The 20153-nt window shown below is 55.2% G+C and overlaps 1 protein-coding gene across 1 annotated transcript in view; it reads left to right on the plus strand.

Annotated features, from left to right (window-relative positions):
- Window positions 1–20153, plus strand: part of ADGRB2 (adhesion G protein-coupled receptor B2) — a 55496-nt gene that overhangs the window by 23650 nt on the left and 11693 nt on the right. The window contains 23 exon segments of the mRNA XM_044668772.1: window positions 3745–3828; window positions 5333–5497; window positions 7153–7317; window positions 8706–8870; window positions 9571–9738; window positions 10171–10272; window positions 10376–10482; window positions 10831–11025; window positions 11474–11542; window positions 11711–11819; window positions 12073–12230; window positions 12233–12408; window positions 12560–12662; window positions 13201–13244; window positions 13558–13684; window positions 14371–14474; window positions 14813–14915; window positions 15774–15924; window positions 16639–16708; window positions 17526–17592; window positions 17770–17855; window positions 18452–18553; window positions 19629–19719. Of these exon segments, the coding sequence (XP_044524707.1) occupies window positions 3745–3828; window positions 5333–5497; window positions 7153–7317; window positions 8706–8870; window positions 9571–9738; window positions 10171–10272; window positions 10376–10482; window positions 10831–11025; window positions 11474–11542; window positions 11711–11819; window positions 12073–12230; window positions 12233–12408; window positions 12560–12662; window positions 13201–13244; window positions 13558–13684; window positions 14371–14474; window positions 14813–14915; window positions 15774–15924; window positions 16639–16708; window positions 17526–17592; window positions 17770–17855; window positions 18452–18553; window positions 19629–19719 (2711 nt within the window).

Below are 20153 nucleotides of genomic sequence, written 5' to 3' on the forward strand. Positions count from 1 at the left end.
CACCACTCTTCTGCCTTAAAACTGATACTTAGTATTAATTCTAAGCCTGAAGTTAAGGACTAAAAAAATTATAACATAAAATTTATTATTTATTTTATTAATACAATGTGACATGACAATATAATAGCATAATATGACATGACACATGATATGATATAATATTATGTGATATAATATAATATGACATGGTATAATATAATATGACATGGTATAATATGATATGATAGAATAGAATAGAATAGAATATGTATTAAAATACTCCTTCCCAACAATTTCCTTCCTTCCTTCCTTTCTAATTTCCATCCTTCCTTCCTTCCTTCCTTTCTTCCTTCCTTCCTTCCTTCCTTCCTTCCTTCCTTTCTTCCTTCCTTCCTTCCTTCCTTCCTTCCTTCCTTCCTTCCTTCCTTCCTTCCTTCCTTCCTTCAAGGGGTTGAGTGACTTGGCCAGGATCACACTGCTAGGAAGTGTCTGAGGCCAGTGGATTTCTTCATATATTCTAAAACCAAAGCAACATATCACTACAGATGCAGAAGAGAATTAGACAGTGCAGCTGACTTCTCTAAAGCTAGACATTAAAGAGATTGATAAAAATTAGTTAAACAATACCACTCTCCTCACTCGTGTTTTATTTTTGAAAAGTTATATTTCATAAAATATGTTATTTATGTTAACATGTAATGGGCTAATTATTATTATTCCTAATACATATTTTAAATATTTAATGGTTTTCATTTTGAATGCAATGAATTTTGGTAGCTATAACCCTCGAAATCAAATACTCTGGCGATCCATTTTTAAGAGTATAAAGGGGTCCTGAGACCCAAAAGTGTGAGAAGCTGCTGTTTTGGGGACTAGAAAAAGCATTAAGGAAAGTGTGGATACCTGCATTAGTGAAGGAGTTTCCTTACCTGGGTGTTTCCTAGACCAATCAAATCACAGATTCAGGCTTCTCTCTTTTATATAGATTTACCTTTGTACACGTGGCTTCTCCCAACTCTGGGAGTCTGCAAGTCCCTTGAGGACAAAGAATGTTTTTGGTTTTAAATAGCACAGTGCCAGGTATATAATTGGTACTTAATTCACATAGGGGTGTATGTTCCGTCTTTTTTCTCTTCATGTCTGACTCTTCATGACCCATTTGAGGTTTTCTTGCAAAAGATACTAGAGTGGTTTGCCATTTCCTTTTCCAGCTCATTTGACAGATGAGGAAATTGAGGCAGTCAGGGTTAAGTGACCTGTCCAGGGTCACCCAGCTAGTAAGTGCCTGAGGTCAAATTTAAACTCAAGAAGATGAATATTCCTGACTCTAGGCTTGATACTCTCTCCTGAGTTACCCAGATAACCAATTCATGGGTGACTTGGACTATATATAGGTCCTCTAAAGACCCTTTTGGATCCTAGGATACCAGGATTCTGAGATGCCATGCTAATTGTTTTAAGGCTTTGATTCTGAGCAACTCCAAAGACTCAGAAAAATTGGTATGGGTGATGTGGGAGAAATCAGGGAAGACTTCTTGTAAGAAGTGGGACCTGCTTTGAAAAATAGATACATGCTGGGCACAAGGGGTGGTACATGTACAAAGATGAGGACCACTGTGTATGTGTGTGTATGTGTGTGTGTGTGTGTATGTGTGTGTATGTGTCTGTGTCAGTTGTGTGTATGTCTGTGTGTTAGAAGGGGTATTCTTAGCCCTCCTGCCAGTGGTATTCGAATAAAACTTAATAGCAGTTTCTGGGAAAACAAATATGTGTTCAACACTCAAAACTTTTTACATTTAATCTGCATTATTAACATTTTCTCCATCACTTTCTTAATTAAGTCTAGACAATCAGTTTTCAAGGTATAAATGCTCACAGTGAAAATGTAATAATTGACTTCTACTGCCCTCAGATATAGCAGAGCACTGACCCTGCTTGTTAAGGGCATATATTTAGGGCTGGAAGGGATTTCAGAGGGCACCCGCCCATCCACTGCATTTTACAGATGAGGAAACTGAGGCTTAGTGGGACTAAGGGACTTACCCAAGATCACTCAGAGAGTAAATGGGAAAGGCAAAATTCAAATCCTGGTCCTCTGATTCTAAAACCAACCCTCTTAATAGCCCCCATTTCCCAAGTATTCTTTAGCATACTAAAACTTTTCCTTATCCCAAGCCTGTGAGGCTCAAAGGCGACAAGTCTTTTTTTTTTTAAACCCTTACTTTCTGTCCTAGTCATGTCTCTAGGACAGAAGGGCAAGGACTAGGCAAGCAGGATAAAGTGACTTGCCCAAGGTCACACAGCTAGGAAGGGTTTGAGGTTAAGTCCTCCTGCCTGCATGCATGGTGCTCTATCCATTATGCCACCTAGCTGCCCTGGGGGCAAGAGTCTTGCCCAGGACTGCACAGCCAGTGTCAGATGTGGGATCATAGGATTATAGAGCTGGGAAATCCCTTAGTACCTAGTCCAATCCCCCCCCCCCCATTTTTCAGATGAGGAAACTGGCTTGGAGAGGTTGTGACTTGCCCAAAGGTAACATAGTAGGTAGGAGCACCATAATTCTCATTCCCAGTCCTCCAGTTTTCATCTATAAGTTTGTGAAGTTGTGGTTGGGGATGTTAGGAGGATGCCCCCTCTCTATATACATATACACATAGGTCTGTACCACCCAGCATCTTCCTAGACAATCTGGTTCTTACTGTTCCCAGATTTGTGCCTCAGTTTCTCTTTTGGGGGGAAATCTTGAGGCTTCCCATCTCCTCATACCAGTGAGGAAGAGGAGCCAGGATGAGATCATGTCTGAACATCTCCCAACTGCCTCGAACTTTGGTTCCAGGATGGACATTGGTCTTAAGAACTTAGTCAGGCCTGGGAAAGGCATCATGCCCTAGCATAAGAGGGTAGACTACCTTCTCCCTTTCTCTCACTTGGTCTGGGGCTCAGGCTCTCTGGCTTCTTAGGGTTTAGGAGCCAGAGCTCTCCTACCCCTTGGGGTGACCTTAGCAAACATGACCATCCACTTAGCTGGCCCACAGCCTGGGCACCACATACAGGCATTCTCTGCCCCAGTAAGAATGCCCAGAAAACGTGCTTTTCCTACCAACTGTGAAGCATCTGAGAAAGGTGGAGGGGCCCGAGTAGAGGGGACTGCCAGGGAATTGATGTCACCGTCAGGGGGACAGGCTGGACCATCACGGGCATGAGCAGGGCCGGATCCATGGAAGCATTGACAGCCCCGCCAAGGGCTCAGCACGGAGAAAGGTGGGCAGCGAAAGTGTTCCTGGGATAGGGTGCCATGCACTAGAGACAGGCCATGCAAGGAGGAGACTCTTCGGGGACTAGGAGTCAGGAATCCTGGATTCTAGGTCTAGCTTTGCTGTTCACTGTCTCCCATTGTGGGCCCCGGGGCACAAGAGGGAAGCTCTGCCCTCTCTGCATTTCAGTTCCCTCGTGCGTAAAAGCAAGGTGAATCCCATGATCTCTGGGGCTCCTTTCCTCTCTGACACCGTATTCCAAGAGCCCTGGCGGCTCTGCCATTCCCTGCCCTAAGGCCCTCCCAGCTCTGACAGCCACAAGTCCAGAGGGCCTTGATAGCTCTGCCCTCCCTCCCTCTCCGGCCGCTCTTCCTCATGGCTTTCGCATGCTCTCCGGAGGCCCTGTGGACCGTCCCAGATTTGAGAGGATGGGGGAGAGAGGAGAGGCGGGTTCCCTCTTCTCCCCCGGCCCCCATCCCCTGCCCCAGCTGAGGGCATCTCCATGTTGCAGGTGAGGAGCCGGAAGAAGAGCCGAAGGTGAGAACCCAGTGGCCCAGGTCAGCAGACGAGCCCGGAGTGTACATGGCGCAGACAGGTAACCGAGTCTGTCTGAGTCTGCGGGCCTATGACGTGTCAGCCCATGTGCTTCTGGTGCATCAGGGCGTGTGCTTAGCATGTTGGGGGGTTGTGCTTGTTTCTATGTGTCTGCAGCCTGTGCTAGGGCTTTCCTCCTCCCCAGCCCTTTGGGGAGAGCAGGGGGTTGGAGCTAGAGGAGTTTGGGGACAGTCTGGGAATGGGGACTTTCACCTGGGAGGGGCCCTTCCTCCATGCTGATCAGATCTGATAGAGCTGTAGACCAGCAAGGAGGGATTCAGAGCCTGTGGAGGCTCTGGGGAGGGCAGCTGTGCCGCTGGTGGGAAGGAGGGACTGACCACAGGAAGGAACCGGGCAGAGCCCCGTGCCTAGAGCCAAGCCATCACCAGACATTGCAAAAGAGATCAGAGAAATCAGCTTAGAGTCCCTGGAGCCAAGCCTAGACCATCTTCCAGGAGAGTGCTGTCCATGGTGGAGGTGCTTCTTGGTTTCAATACAGAACAGCCCAGTGACCCCACAGCCTCTGCCTAGAACAGCCCAGTGACCCCACAGCCTCTGCCTAGAACAGTCCTGTGACCCCACAGCCTCTGCCTAGAACAGTCCAGTGACCCCACAGCCTCTGCCTAGAACAGTCCAGTGACCCCACAGCCTCTGCCTAGAACAGTCCTGTGACCCCACAGCCTCTGCCTAGAACAGTCCAGTGACCCNTAGAACAGCCCAGTGACCCCACAGTATCTGCTTAGAACAGCCCAGTGACCCCACAGTATCTGCTTAGAACAGCCCAGTGACCCCACAGTATCTGCTTAGAACAGTCCTGTGACCCCACAGCCTCTGCCTAGAACAGTCCAGTGACCCAACAGTATCTGCTTAGAACAGTCTAGTGACCCCACAGTCTGCTTAGAACAGCCCAATGACCCCACAGCCTCTGCTTAGAACAGTCCAGTGACCCCACAGTCTGCTTAGAACAGCCCAATGACCCCACAGCCTCTGCTTAGAACAGTCCAGTGACCCCAAAGTCTGNCACAGTATCTGCTTAGAACAGTCCAGTGACCCCACAGCCTCTGCTTAGAACAGTCCAATGACCTCATAGCCCCTGCTTAGAACAGTCCAGTGACCCCACAGCCTCTGCTTAGAACAGTCCAGTGACCCCACAGCCCCTGCTTAGAACAGTCCAGTGACCCCACAGCCTCTGCTTAGAACAGCCCAGTGACCCCACAGTATCTGCTTAGAACAGTCCAATGACCCCACAGTCTCTGCCTAGAACAGTCCAGTGACCTCATAGCCCCTGCTTAGAACAGTCCAGTGACCCCACAGCCTCTGCTTAGAACAGTCCAGTGACCCCACAGTCTCTGCTTAGAACAGCCCAGTGACCCCACGGCCTCAGCACAGAACAGGGCAGTGACCCCACGGCCTCAGCACAGAAGAGCCCCGGTACCTCTCTGAGCAGCCTTGTGACCCTACTTCTGTCCCTCCATGCCCCGACACGCTGTGTCCCTCTCTCCTAGGAGACCCAGCAGCTGAGGAGTGGTCTCAGTGGAGCGTGTGCTCTCTGACGTGTGGGCAGGGGCTTCAGGTTCGGACTCGCTCCTGTGTCTCCTCCCCGTATGGGACGTTGTGCAGTGGGCCACTGCGGGAGACTCGGACCTGCAACAACACAGACACCTGTCCAGGTACGGCCCTTGGGGCCGCCCCCTAAATACATGAACACTGGGTCACCAAGGGAGGGGCACTGCCCCCCACCCAGCCGCCAGGGCCTCTCTAGTCCGGAGTGGATGGTCTCTGGGAAAGGGTCAGGGTCCCTCAGTGGAGACCCTTATTAGAGGGAGGTCCTAGAAGAGGATGGGGGGCCTCCCATCTGTTCCCAGGTCCAGAGCAAGCATGATAGTATGGAAAGGGTATTGGATTAGGAATCAGTGGATCTGGGTTTGAATCCTACTTCCTATCACTTAGCACCTGTGTGATGTGGCAACCTTGGGCAAGTTATCCTCCCTGGGCCTCTATTTTCGTTTCTGCCTCCCATCCTCTGACGTGGCAAAGGAGGCTTTGATGGTCAGGGGAGGGCCTAGGGCAGCAGGGATATCCTGACAGCCCAGCTCTAGGGTCACTTTCCCCCTTCCCTTGGGGAAGAATCACTTCATACCAACTCTCCTCCATCTCTGCTTAGGCGAGCGGGTTACTAGACACCTGGAAGGTCAGTCTGTCTCTCTGTGCCAGGGAGCCATTGTTTCTTGTCTTCAGGACTTGGGGGGAAGATTCCCCAGGGCTGGAAAGAAGTCCCTTCCAGCTAGTCAGCTGTGGACAGCAGCAGTCTAGGCCGAGCTGTGTGCTAGGAGGGAGAACTGGGCCCCTGGAAAGGGCTGGGGACAGGGTGGTCCTGCTCATGGCCTTGGGGCCTCTAGGCATGCCCCCGTGTGTATGCGTGTCCTTGTCCTCGTCTGTGTCTCTGGTGGACTGGGAGGGCTGGATCTCTGCCACGTTCTCCACGTATGGAGTTCCCTGGCTCCTTTGCCAACTCTCCAAATTTGGATCCCCTGACCCACGGCACATGGCAGCGATTGGCCCCAGCTCTCTGGTAGGGGAGATGGTTTCTCATCCTGCTATCTCGGCTCCTCAGCACTGGGATCCACGGCCCAGGGCGTGATGACGCATGAACGAGGCAGTCTTTCCCATTTGACCTAAATTTAAATCCCAGTTCTGCCATCTAATGCCTGTGTGACTCTGGGCAAGTAACTTCTGGGCCTCAGTTTCCTCATCTGTAAAATGGAGAGAGTAGCATAGATGACCTCTCAGGTCTAAATCTGTGATCCTCAGGCCCGTCCCTCTCGCTAAGTGTTGCATCCACCCTTTCTGTTTTCTCCTGGCTGATAGTGGAGGCTGCTGTCTTGTAGATAACTGGAGAAGGGGGGATGGTGTTCCTGGTCAACCCTGCCCAACGGGCAGTGGGTGATGGCGTTGGTCACCACCCCTCCTCCAGTGTCAGAATCTGGACAAGGACTTCCTGGGCTTTGCGTGTAGTGGACAGAGCCTGGCTCTGGAGTTAGGAAGGCTTGGCTCTGTTCTTCGTGTGTTGGGACTGTCAGCCCATGCCTTCGGCCCATCTCTGGACCTCCCATTCCTCCTGTATAGTAGGGGGGAGCGGGGCCAGATGCTTTTGTTAAGTCTTTTCTCCCTCTGCCATCGTAAAGGGGACTTGCTCTCGGTGGGAGGAGGTAGTCCTGGGGGTCCTGGCTGGGGTTGGGGTGTCCTGGCCTTTCCTGGGGTGTGTTAAGCCTGGAAGTGGCAGGGGAGGGGGGAGAGGTGACTTGGGTGGCGTGCTTCCTTACAGTTCCTGGCCTGTGGGAGGAGTGGGGGCCCTGGAGCCTGTGTTCCCGCACCTGCGGGCGGGGGTCCCGGAGCCGGACGCGGACCTGTGTGCCCCCCCAGCACGGTGGGAAGACCTGCGAAGGTCCCGAGCTGCAGACTAAGCTCTGCAACCTGGCTGCCTGTCCGGGTCAGTAGCGCCCACCCCTCTCCTCCCCTCCTCCGTTCCTCTGCCCCCTTCCTCGCCCTCACCCCCCCCCAATCCTGCTGACCCCTTACCTTCCCTTTGCCAGGGCGCTGGGGTTGCTTACCGAGTTTATTGGGCAGGAAGGAGCCCAAGAGGTGGACTGGGGTTTGCTGGGGCTGGGGAGGGCCATTTGAATGGGAAACAGCAGATGGAGAGACCTGTCCTGGATCTGAGACTGTCCTGGCTGCTAGGGGTAGAAGGGGAGCCCCTGAGGCTTGGGTAGGGGGTCTTTCCAGTGCCTGCTTTACCATGAGACTCCCAGGGAACCGAGGAGAAAGACTGCCCAACACTGTTCTCTGAGGGCAGTTGGATTTATGGTGATGGGTCTGTGGCGGTCTGATGGCTGACATCTCTGCAACACCTGGCCTTCAGAGTCCAAAGTGCCCCCGAACCCTGGTCTTGGCCATGGAGAGGCCATGCAATTTGGAGTCAGAAGCCCTGGCTCTGAATCCCAGCTCTGCCCCTTCCTAGTGGTGAGACCTGGAGCAAAGGGCTTGACCTCTCTGGGCCTCAGGCTCCTATTTTGTAAAATGAGGGAGTTGGACAAGAAGATTTCCATGGTCCAGGGTCCCTTCCACCTCCGAGCCCTGTCTTTGAAGACCCAATTCCAAATGTCTGAAGATGCCAGGGAGAGATAGTGGGAAGGGGCTTAGGGGGAGACTTCACCCTCTCAGATATCTCACAAAGAGCCCCAAGTCCCAGGGGCAGCAGCCTAGAGTAGAGGACTGCTGCTGGCATGCTTTTTACCCTTCCTGGTACTTCCCAAAGTGGGTTTCTAAGAAGTATTCCTACTGCAAAGAGGTCTGGAGCCTGACAATGACTCAGTGCACTGGCTTTGGGTCAGGGAGGTTGCTCTGTTAAGAGGCTTGGTAGATTATGAAGAACCCTGCTCTGGGACCCTCTCTTAGCCTCTGGCAGCTCCAGCTCTGCCTGGCAGAATCCTCCGAGGTCTCGAGCCTGAGGACAGGGCAGTGCCCACTAGGTTTTCTCTCTCTTTTTCTCAGCTGGCATTCTTTGGCTTGCTCCCGGGGGACTAGGGTGGGTACACTCTTATGGGTCTAGGACACCATATTCAAGGAAAGTAGGTGCCCCCCATGCATGAACTCAGCTAGCTGGTATAATGGGAATATCCCAGATGTACTCTGGAGGATGCCGGTGGGAATCCTAGCTCTACCATTTAATTGCCTTTGGATCCCTCCATTCCCCTACCTGTACAATGGAGGAGGTGAGTTAGGTGGTCCCTGTGCCCTTTGCTGCTGCCCTCACTCCCCTCTGACTTCTCCCTAGCTCACTATCTGGCGTCCTCTCTTGTTTATGTCTCCCTGGGGCAGTGGAAGGCCAGTGGCTGGAGTGGGGCCCCTGGAGCCGCTGCTCCGTGTCCTGTGCCAATGGGACCCAGCAGCGCAGCCGCCGGTGTAGTGTGGCAGCCCATGGCTGGGGCGAGTGCCGGGGTGCCCACGCTGATGCCCGAGAGTGCAGCAACCCGGAGTGCCCAGGTGAGGGCTGGACATGCCCAGGGAAAGGGATGGGCAGTGTGGTATGGAGGGGGGAGGCCATGACCGATGCTCACTGTTGAAGTGAAGGCAATGTGGTAGAAAGAGCTCTAGGTGAGGCAGCCAGGTGGCTCAGTGGATTGAGAGCCAGCCAGAGAAGGTTCTGGGTTCAAATTTGATTTCTGACATTTCCTAGCTGGGTGACCCTGGGCAAGTCACTTAACCCCCATTGCCTCTAACCCTTATTGCTCTTCTATACTGATTCTAAGACAGAAGGTAAGAGTTCTTTAAAAGAAAGGAAGGAAGGAAGGAAGGAAGGAAGGAAGGAAGGAAGGAAGGAAGAAAGAGTGAGCCTTGGGCTTGGGCGTCTGGGGACATAAGTTCAAATCTCAGCTGTGGCCCCTTACCACTTGTGTGATCGTAAGCAAGTTTGATCTCTCTTGGTCTTGGTTTCCTTCCCCACAAAATAAAAGAGATGATTTCCAGCCCTAAATCCTTTCATCTCCAGGCAGGCTCCCCACCCCCAGCTCCCGCTCTGACTTTGTCGTCTTGGGCAGGGGATCCAAAGGTTAGAGGGCAGGAGGTGGTGGCAGGAGTGGTCACAGGCACTGAGGGAAGTGATCATTAGTGGGAAGCCATGAATGAGCACAGTGCTGGTCCTCCTCTCCCTCCCCCCCATGCCTTATGGGTACCATCCTCCGAGCAGCTGATGGCAAGTGGGGCCCGTGGAACCCCTGGAGCCTGTGCTCCAAGACATGTGACACAGGCTGGCAGCGACGGTTCCGCATGTGCCAGGGCACAGGGGTTCAGGGATACCCCTGTGAGGGCAGCGGTGAGGAAGTGAAGACCTGTAATGAGAAGAAGTGTCCAGGTACCCTCCCGGGCGGGAATCCTGGCATGCTATGGAACAGGGGCTGGATGGGAGGGGGAATTGACCCACTGATGGGAAGCTCTGGGTCATTCAGCCAGAGGAATGCCACGGTGGGCAAGGGAGGTCAGCTAGACCTGGGAGTACTGTGCAGAGAAGGATTTCAATTCAATAGAAGGAAAAACTTCCCAGCAATCAGCTGTCCAGAGGGAGAATGGGCAACCTCAGAAAGATGGGGGCAGTTTCTCATCGCTGCCAGTCCTCAGAGCCTGGATGATCTTTTGTTGGAGAGGAACCAGATGTCCTCTGAAGTTCCTCCCACCCTTAAGGGAGGCTTTATGATCTTGAGGTCAACTGGGAGCTTGATAGGCAGAGGATGCTGTGGGCAAGGGACGGCCAGGCATTGGGCTCAGGCTATGCTGTTTCCCTCCTTAGCCCTCCACGAGATGTGCAGGGATGAGTACGTCATGCTGATGACCTGGAAGAAGACAGCAGCGGGCGAAATCATCTATAATAAGTGCCCACCCAATGCCACAGGTAGGTAGCCCCTATCACCATGCCCTTTCCCCACTGGCCCGTGCTCCTTGTTTGACTAATCTCTTTGGTCTTCCTCCAACCTGGATGTTCTTCTCATTTCTAGGGTCCGCCAGCCGCCGCTGTCTGCTCAGTGCCCAGGGGGTTGCCTACTGGGGACTGCCCAGCTTTGCCCGGTGCATCTCACATGAATACCGATACTTGCACCTTTCGGTAAGTGCAGCCCATCCAGGCTGTGATTCAGAGGAGTATGCAGGCGGGCAGGGCTTATTGGGATCCAGTACTTGCATGCAGGTGTACACCTCTATGTCTGTTCTTGTCTCCACCTGCCTCTTCCCAGGTGTCTCTGTGCTCTCCTGTCTCTAAGTGTCCACCTCTCTTTGTCTTTCTGGGTGTCTGACCCTGTCCGATTTCCCTATTGATGCTTATTGAGCACTCTGTCTCTCTCCTAAGTGGCAGGTGGCATTCTAAGGGCTGGGGCTGAGTTGAATAGGGTCTGGGGTGGCCCAAGGTAAGAGGCTGTACCTGAACCTTGCTTCCCCAATCCCTCTTGCCCCACAGCTGCGGGAACACCTGGCCAAGGGCCAGCGCATGCTGGCAGGCGAGGGCATGTCTCAGGTGGTCCGAAGCCTGTTGGAGCTTCTGGCCCGGCGCACCTACTACAGTGGGGACCTGCTTTTCTCTGTGGACATCCTGAGGAATGTCACTGATACCTTCAAGAGAGCTACCTACGTACCCTCGGCGGATGATGTCCAGGTGGCAGGGCCAGGCACTTAGCGCTAGGCAGCACTGACCATCTGAGATGGGAGGGGTCAATGTAGAAATGGGGAAGCCTAGGCCTGGGGAAGGAGAGAGAGTGAGCTAGACAGAGGCAGGATTAGAATCTATCTCCAAAGTTCCTGTCCTTTCAACTGGGCCCCAGGAGCACCCTCCTAGACAACAGCCTACCCTAGGGAATATGGCGGGCAGAGGAGGAAGGGATGTATCTCCACCTTTGGCAAAGCATGACTCCCACTACTGAGGAATTCTGGGTTTGGGGTTGGGGCCAAGACAGCACCAGGGCTCGGAGAGAAGCTTGGTTATCTGAAGAAGTTGTCCTATGAGCTGGCATTATACATGCCTTGGTGCCAGCCTTGGTTGATGGTGCCAGGCAGGAACTACAGGGCTCTTGGCACCCCCTAAGATCCTCTCCCTCCCCCTATAGCGTTTCTTTCAAGTGGTCAGCTACATGGTAGATGCAGAGAACAAGGAGAAATGGGATGATGCCCAACAGGTAAGTGGACCTGGGCAAGGGAGGAGAGAGAAGAGGGGGAGGGAGGGGATGCTGCCCTGGCGGATGGGAGCAGGGAGAGATGATTGTGGCCCTGAGGCTGAGGGGGTGGGATTGTAGGGGGGAGCCCCCAGAGGTCCCAGGTTCCTCATGCTGCCTCTGGCCTTCCAGGTGTCACCCGGCTCTGTTCACCTGCTGCGGGTGGTAGAGGACTTCATCCATCTGGTAGGGGATGCACTCAAGGCTTTTCAGAGTTCCCTCATTGTCACCGACAACCTGGGTATGGGACAGGCTGCAGTTACTTAGGGACAGGGGTGGTAGGGTTGGGTGGGGGAAGGTTGGGAGCAAAGTAGACCGGGATGGAAGAACAGAGACATGATGATGCTAATTCATTTCCCACCTCCTTTCTTATCTTTCTTGTCTCTCCATCTCTGTGCTCGGTCTTTTGTTTCTGCTCTGGTATCTCCCTTCACTTTTCCACATCTCTTTCCATGGCCGTGTCCATACCTCTCTCCTATGTGGCCCCACTCCAGTGATCAGCATCCAGAGGGAGCCGGTTTCTGCCGTGTCCAGTGACATCACCTTTCCCATGCGGGGCCGCCGGGGCATGAAAGACTGGGCCCGACACTCTGAGGACCGGCTTTTTGTGCCCAAGGAGGTGCTGAGCCTTCCATCCTCTGGTAAGGCCTGCCCTGCTCTGGGCCTCAGGGCAGCGGGTCTGGGGCTGGAAGCACCCATGCCTCTCCCTCCTGTACCCCCAACCCCTCTACCTAGAAGCTCCCTCTCCCCACAGAAACAGACGAGTCATCTTATTTTGTGATTGGAGCCGTGCTGTACCGGACGCTAGGCCTCATCTTGCCAGCACCCAGGTAAGGGCCCCGGGGATCCCTCTAGATGTCCTCCAGATCAGAGGGAACCTCAAACCCTTCCATGTGAAGGAGGCAGCATAGAGCACGGGGTCCTGGAGGAAAAGGGGTCCCTCCTGTCCTAAGCCCCAACTCCCACTCCCTGTGCCCACAGGCCCCCTCTGGCAGTCAGCTCCAGGGTCCTGACAGTCACTGTGCGACCACCCACCAAGCCAACAGAACCTCTCATCACCGTGGAGTTGTCACACGTCATCAATGTGAGTGGGGTCAGGGGTGACTTGGGGAGAGGGCAGGCTGCAGGCCCCCAGAGGTTCATTCTCTCTCTCTGATAGGAGTGGATGGGTTGCATCCTTTATTCCTTTTGACTTTCCAGTCCCTTAACAAAAATCCTTCCTGGTGTCTAGCCTCAGTCCTCCTTGCTGCAGCCCCTGCTTTGGAATTCACCTCTCCTCAATGGGCCTCTCTTTTCTCTGTATCATTCCAAATCTTCCATCTTTTTTCCTTTTAAACCCTTACTTTCTGTCTTAGAATCAATATTGTGTATTGATTCTAAGGCAGAAGAGAGGTAAGGGCTAGGCGATGGGGGTGAAGTGACTTGCCCAGGGTCATAAATGTAGGAAGTGTCTCAGGCCAGCTTTGAACCCAGAACTCCTGTCTCTGGGCCTGGCTCTCAATGAGTCCCCCATTTTTAGTCCTCTGCTCACGTACTTCCCCAGGATTGAGTAAGGGGCAAGGAGATGGGCCTAGGGACTAGACATGACTTGTTATCATCACCCTGTATGTTCTTTTCCATAGGGTACATCAGATCCCCACTGTGCCACGTGGGACTACTCTAGAGCGTGAGTGCCTGGGTGCCCAGGGCTGGGCCGGGGTAGGGTGGCCATGGAGACTCAGCTTATGATGGTCCTGTTGTTCAGGGATGGTGGGCCCGGTGGCACCTTCATCTCTGAGGGCCCAGCCTCTTGCTGAGTAAACGTGACTCACCGTCACTCTTCTGCTCTCCCTACCCACTTGTGCCTGGGTACCCAGGCGCTTTGTGTCCTGGTCATCTAGCTGGCTACTCCTTCTCCCTGGGTTCACCAAGACCCCCTGTATTCAGTGTGCCCTTGACCAGGGACATGAGGGATAGCCAGGATGCTTCCCCATTTCTAGGGATGCCAGCTCTGGGGAGTGGGACACGGAAAGCTGCCAAACCCTGGAGACCCAGCCTGCCCATACTCGGTGCCAGTGCCAACAGCTGTCCACCTTTGCTGTGCTTGCCCAGTTGCCCAAGGACCTGGTGAGGGGGTGTGTGCACGTGTGTGAATGAGAAAGTCATTACAGTGTGTTCATGTTCATATACATGTGTACTTGAACATATCCACCGAGTAGACATATGGGCGAGTTTCCTTCTCCCCTGCCTCTGCCCACTAGCTCTCTCACTTCCTCACTGCCCTGGGATGCCCATGGCAGTGCCCCTGCTGATGACTTAGGGCAAGTCTCTTCCCCATTCTGAGGCTCAGTTTCCCTGTCTGTAAAATGAGAGGGTTAGACTTCTTTGCTGACATACTCTATTCTAAGGCTATGTTCTGTGTTCTAAGTTTCTTTATAATTCTACCAGTCCATATTCTGAGAGTCTTCTTAGCCTTGTTATCTCCATTGTTCTAAGGGCCCCCCAGCTTTGATATTCTGTGTTCTAAGATCCTTCCCAATCCTGATCTCCTAGTTCTAGGGCCCCCCAGCTCTGATATTCCGTGTTCTAAGATCCTTCCCAATCCTGACCTCCTAGTTCTAGGGTCCCCCCCCCCGCTCTGATATTCTGTGTTCTAAGCCCCCGGGCTCTGGATGATTCCTGTGACTCACACATGGGGACCCCAGCGTGGACAATGCCCTCTGACCCTGGCCTTGGTAGAGCTGGGGTCCAGAGCTGCCTCTCCTGAGGGCCTTCAGTCTGCTGCTCTGTGACACCTCTTCTCTCTGGCCTAGAGTCTGGAGCTCTCAGGCACCCCCTCTGTGCCCCTCATGATCGGCTGTGCTGTCTCCTGCATGGCACTGCTCACCCTTCTTGCCATCTATGCTGCCTTTTGGAGGTGGGTGCATGCCCATGAGGGCCAAGGGACGGTGGGCATGTGGGTTCAAGGGTGAGGGAGGGAGGTGGCGGGGGGCCCAGACAAAGTCAGGTCAGCCTTGCCCCTGCCAAGCCCAAGAAGCCTGGGTTTTAGAGTCAGGGGCCCTGGGCTGCCTATGGGGTGCTATGAAGAAGGCCCTTTGTAAACTGTAGAGTACCAGAAGACTGCGAGTGCTAGTGGGGTCTAGAAAGGGCCCCCCCCAGGGTGCTCTTAGTGCAGGCATGCCCAGCCTAGGTGGGGAGGGGTGCCCCCGGCCCCCCAGAGGGGCCATCTCTTCCCATGCCTCTTCTGCCCCCCAGATTCATCAAGTCAGAACGCTCCATCATCCTCTTGAATTTCTGCGTCTCCATCCTGGCTTCCAACGTGCTCATCCTGGTGGGGCAGTCCCAGATTCTGAGCAAGGCAGGTGTCGGGGGGCCTCGGGGTGTGAATGGGTATGTGTGCGCTTGGGTAGAGCCCTAGGGTGCGGGTGTCTCTGTGTGCATGTGGGGGGATGTGTTGGGGCGTGTGTGTGTGAGTGTACACGCTGCTTAGTACAGGCGTGTTTGCTTCATTGGGGGGAAGGATGCACCCCCCTTTCCCCGTGACAGCAGAGGCTTTGAGTCTGTGTCTGTCCCTGGAGTGGCGTCTGAGCGTGGGTGGCCTCCCCGCCTCTCCCAGCTGCCTGTGCGTGTCACCAGGCCTGTGTCGTGCTGTGTGTGGGCGCTGGAAGTGGGGGGCGCTCTGGGAGGCTCTGGCACTGCTGGGACGAGGGAGGGCTGGGGGTAGGAGGCTGCAGCCCCAGGTGCCAGGCACAGCCTCTAGCGCTGCCCGGGAGCCCGAGGCGCTGCCAGGGGGCCGTGCCCACCCTAGTGGAGAACGCCTCTGGACGAGGATGGGCTGCGAAGGGCCTCAGGGAGGGCATTAGATTTGGAGTCGGGGTGTGGGTTCCCGCTCACACGGCCATTGCCTGCTCCTTTTTCAAGATGGCAGGCTACTTCCTCGGGGCCAGGGGCCAGGGTTCTAGCCTCGGAACCCAGAGAGGCCCGGCCTCCGGCACGGACTAGCTTTGTGCTGTGGGCTAATTGTGTGTTCTGTGAGGGGGAGCCGCCTGGGCCGCGTCTCTGGTCCCCTTTTGTGCTCGTCCTCGTGATGGCGGGACCTGGTTGGCCACCGAGCCTGACCTCCGCCGTGCCAGCTCCTTCCTGCCCAGGCAGAGCAGGCTCTCCTCCGTGGTGAGGGGGACCAGTTGGGGGAACAGGCACCTCCCTCCTGTTCCAGGGTGTCTGCACTATGACCGCAGCATTCCTTCATTTCTTCTTCCTCTCCTCCTTCTGCTGGGTGCTCACTGAGGCCTGGCAGTCCTACCTGTCCGTCATCGGCCGCATCCGCACGCGCCTCGTCCGCAAACGCTTCCTGTGCCTGGGATGGGGTGAGTGGGGATTGGGCCCCGGGGCCCGAGCTCCGCCGCCTTCTCCCTGGGTCTCCCGGGGAGGTCGCTTCGCCTCTGGGCCTCCACCATGAGAAGCCTGGATTAGGCGCCCTGTGAGGGCCCCCCGTGCTCCGAGTCGCCCATCCTGGGACGTTGCCATCGTTTTCAAGAGCAGAAGAGAAATGGAAGCCGGGTGGGGAGGCTGAGCTGGCCAGAAGGCAAAGCTGGGGGGGCCATTTGGTCGGAATAAGATTTGGGGAACCCTGGGAAGAGCCTTGGGCCAGCAGCCAAGAGCCTCGAGTGTATATCTTCCGTTAACTTGTTCTGGGAACCTTGGGAGCCCCCTTGGGCCTCTGCCTCCCCCAGGTCTGTCCTGCCGCCCTCGTGCCCTGGGGGAAGCCGGCGGCGCTGTCTGATGGGGCTGGGGCTTAGGTGAAGAAGGAGGGCGCGAGGGACCCTGGTTCAAGTCCTCCTTCTGGGAATTCATCACTCTCGCCTCTTACAAGGTCCCTTGGGGGCCTCCGTTTCCCCATCTATAAAATGAGGGGCTGGACCAGATGGCCTCGCAGATTCCTACGATGGCACAGTCTCTCTGGTCTCCTCCAGCTCTAGCTTTCTGTCAGTCTCTATGAGCGGAGGCAGGAGGAGGCTCCTGGCCTCCCCCCGCTATCCTCCCTCCCTCTCTCCCGCTTCCTGACCTCCCTGTTCCCCCAGGTTTGCCGGCCCTGGTGGTGGCTGTGTCTGTTGGCTTTACCCGAACGAAAGGCTACGGCACGGCCAGCTAGTACGTGAGGCACTCAGAGAAGGGGGCCCTTGAACCCGGGGCTGGGGAGGGGGCCGGGGGGAGGTCTCTGGCTCTTTGGGCAATCGATCGAGAGTCGTCTAGTAAACACCCGCCCTGTGCCAGGCGCCCCACTAAGCGCCAGGGGTACAGAGAACGAAACAGGCCCTGCTCTCCGCCTGCTGGGAGGCCCGTGTGGCTAGAAGCGGGGCAAGGGGGCCGCTGGCTAGCACCGCAGATGGAGCTTCAGGCCTAGAATCGGGAAGATCTGGGTTCCCATCCGGCCTCAGACATTTCCTAGGCTGTGGGACCCTGGGCAAGTCCCTTAACCCGGGTCGTCTAGCCTTTGGCAATCTTCTGTCTTAGATTTAATACTGACAGAAGGTAAAGATTTTTTTTAATGCATACAAAGTCGCTTGAGAGGGAGACGGACTAGCAGCTTTGAGGGAGATCAGGAAAGGCTTCCTGGAGGTGGTGCTGGACCTGAGGTTTAAGGGAAACTGGGGATTCCAAGAGGGGGAGCTAGTTAAACCGCCTGGAGCTCACCGTGGGGCACCGGGCAAGGTCCTTCCCCGCCTGATGCCTCGGTTTCCCCAGGCTATAACTAGGGCCCCTCCTGGCAGCAGAGTTCTAGAGCCGCTTCTGGACGTTTGGAGACAGATGGGGTCCCTCGGGACGGGCTGGGCTGGGTGCTGGGCGTGGAGGGGGCGGCCCGGGCCTCGGTTTACCTGGAAGACGAGGAGGGTTAGAGTGGGTGGTCTCCAAGGTCCTGCTGCGTGCCGAGGACCCTCGGCCTCTGACCGTGTGTTCTGTGTCGCAGCTGCTGGCTCTCCCTGGAGGGGGGGCTTCTCTACGCCTTCGTGGGGCCGGCGGCGGTCATCGTCCTGGTACGTGTTTCCCGCCTCTGCTCCTCTCCAGGGTCCTCGGGCGGGCTTCGGGGCCGGCGGGCCGGAGGGGGTCAGCTCGGCCGTCCCTCTGCCTCCGGCCAGTTGGACCTCTTCCCGGCCCGGCGCAGGGGCTCTTAGTGACGGCCTCCGTCCCGCTTCCCTCCCGCTCCTCCTCAGGTCAACATGCTCATTGGAATCATCGTCTTCAACAAGCTCATGACTCGGGATGGCATTTCAGACAAGTCTAAGAAGCAGCGAGCCGCGTAAGCTAGACCCGGGGTCCTGGGTCCTGCCCCGTCCTACCTGCCCCAGTGGGAGCCCCCGGGGCTCCCGGTCCTGCCACTAGTGGGCATTGAGGGGTGTCCCCAGGGGGCCTGAGCTGCGAAGAGTCTCCCCCTACCAAAGGGCTGTCACACACAGAGTACAAGAGGGAAGGAGGGCAGGAGGACTCAAGCAACCATTCCTACAAGAGTTCCCATGTAGTGGAAAGAACACCAGACTTGAGGTCAAGAGACCTGGGTTCAAATCCTAGTTCCCAAAGCTTTGAGCTATGAGACCTTGGGCAAGTCTCTTCCCTTCTTTTGGTCTCAGTTTTCTCCTATGTAAAACGGGGCTCACGACACTCCTATCGCCTACCTCATGGGGCTTCTTCGAGGCAAGCGCTTTGCCCACGTTCAGGCGGTCTAGGAGTAGAAGCGACGACCGTGACAAGCAGGGCCGTGGCCTCGTCCACACTAACCGGGCTCTCTCTCTCTCTCGTCTGCCCTTCCCCTCCCTACTGCTCCGGGGGTGGCTCTGCCTCCATCTCTCCCTGGTTCTCCGTCCATCCCTCTCCTCCCTGTGTCTGTGCCCCCCCAAGCCCGCAGCGGCTCCCCTGTGCCAGCCTCCTCCTCCTCCCCTGCTCGGCCTGTGGAATGGTCCCCAGCCCCCTGCTCAGCTCGGTCACAGCCAGGAATGCCATGTTAGTCCTGCCCCATGGGCGGGGGGGTGGGGAGAGGGGGGGACTTGGGTGGAGGGGGGAAGTGGGGGCTCAGCCCCGCAGAATTCCCACCCGCATCCCCAGGGCCTCTGGGTTGGGCGGTGTGACCGGCGGCCCGTGAACTCTCGAGCTGAGGGAGCTCAGGGAATTTCAGGACTCCCAGGCACCCCTTCCTGGAGAAGGGAACCCTCTTCTCCCTCCAGCCTGTACTGTCTCCTTGGTCTAGAACCTGAGAACCAAAGACTCTCAGGGCTGCCATTTGGAGTCCAAGGAACCAGCTCTGTTGCTTCTGTGTGTCCTTAGAAAAGTCACTTCCCTTACCCATCCCATCCATTTTCTTAAAAAATGAGGGGAGTTTGGTCTCATAGGTCTCTAAAGTCCCCTCCCACCCTCAATCCTCTGAAAACTCTAGAAGGGGATCTCAGGGGAACTGCCCCCTGCATCACCTCTGGCTGAGTCCCTCTGCTTGAAAATCTCCACTGATGGAGAGCTCACTACCTCCCAGAAGGCAGTCCATTCTCTTTTGAGATATTCTGCTCTTAGGATGGTTTTACCTTACACAGAAGCTGAGTCTTTTCTTCACCTTGTACTAGAGGCTTCTAGTGCCTTCTGGGGCTGAGTGGAGTAAGAGTCTAACCCAGCTTCCCTGGGCCAGCCCTCCAGATACTTGAAAACTAGTGTAATTCTGCCCTCCCCTGCCCCAACCATAACACCTCCTTTCCTTGTCTAAGCTAAACACCCCTACTTCTTTCCATTGTTCTTTGTGGGACATGTTCCCAAGCTCCCCAGCCTCTTCTAGCTTGTCACTATCTCACTTAGGATGCTGTGATCCCAGGCAGAAAAGCTCTCTAGTCTCACCCCTGCCATCCTCGTGGGTGTGGGCCAGAGCCATTGGCCACTAATGCCAATGGGAGGGGGAGTGGCCAGGTACAAGTGGAGGCATGAGTGGGGAAACCCTGGATCCCTTTCCTGGGATCTTGCCAGCCATTTTCCTCCTTCCCCTTAGGCATGAGGGCCTCTTCAGTTCTCTTCCTCGTCTCTTCTCTCTCCCCCTTAGCCCTGGGGCTGTGGCAGAGAAAGAGAAGGGAAAGGGTATTTGGCTCAGGGCCAAGATGAAGCAGGTACTGATGATGTCCCTGGGCACCCTGGTACTCAAGCCCAAGGAACCCACAGTCTGGGCAGGAAGCAGTTGAGGAGCATTTGTTTGAGATAGGCTCAGCCCTCTGCCCTTTTCAGTGACTCTTCCCTGCTTCCTCTGTTCCTGTTTCTTCATCTTGTCACTGCCTCTCTTTCAGTCTTAGAGTTTCTGTGTGTCTTCTCTCCCCTCACTGTCCTTTCTCTGTCCTCTCCCTCTCTCTCCCTCTCCTTCCTGCCTTCCTCCCTCTCCCTCTCCCTCTCCTCTCTCTCTCCTTCTTTCCCTCTCCCTCTCTCCTTTTCTACCTCTCCCTCTCTCCTTCTTCCTCTCCCTCTCCCTCTCTCCTTTTCTACCTCTCCTTCTCCCTCTTTCTCCTTCTTCCTCTTCCTCTCCCTCTCCCTTTCCCATTCTCTCTCTCTCTCTCTCTCTCTCTCTCTCTCTCTCTCT

This window comes from Gracilinanus agilis, chromosome 3 (assembly GCF_016433145.1).
Source record: "Gracilinanus agilis isolate LMUSP501 chromosome 3, AgileGrace, whole genome shotgun sequence".
Lineage (NCBI taxonomy): Eukaryota > Metazoa > Chordata > Mammalia > Didelphimorphia > Didelphidae > Gracilinanus > Gracilinanus agilis.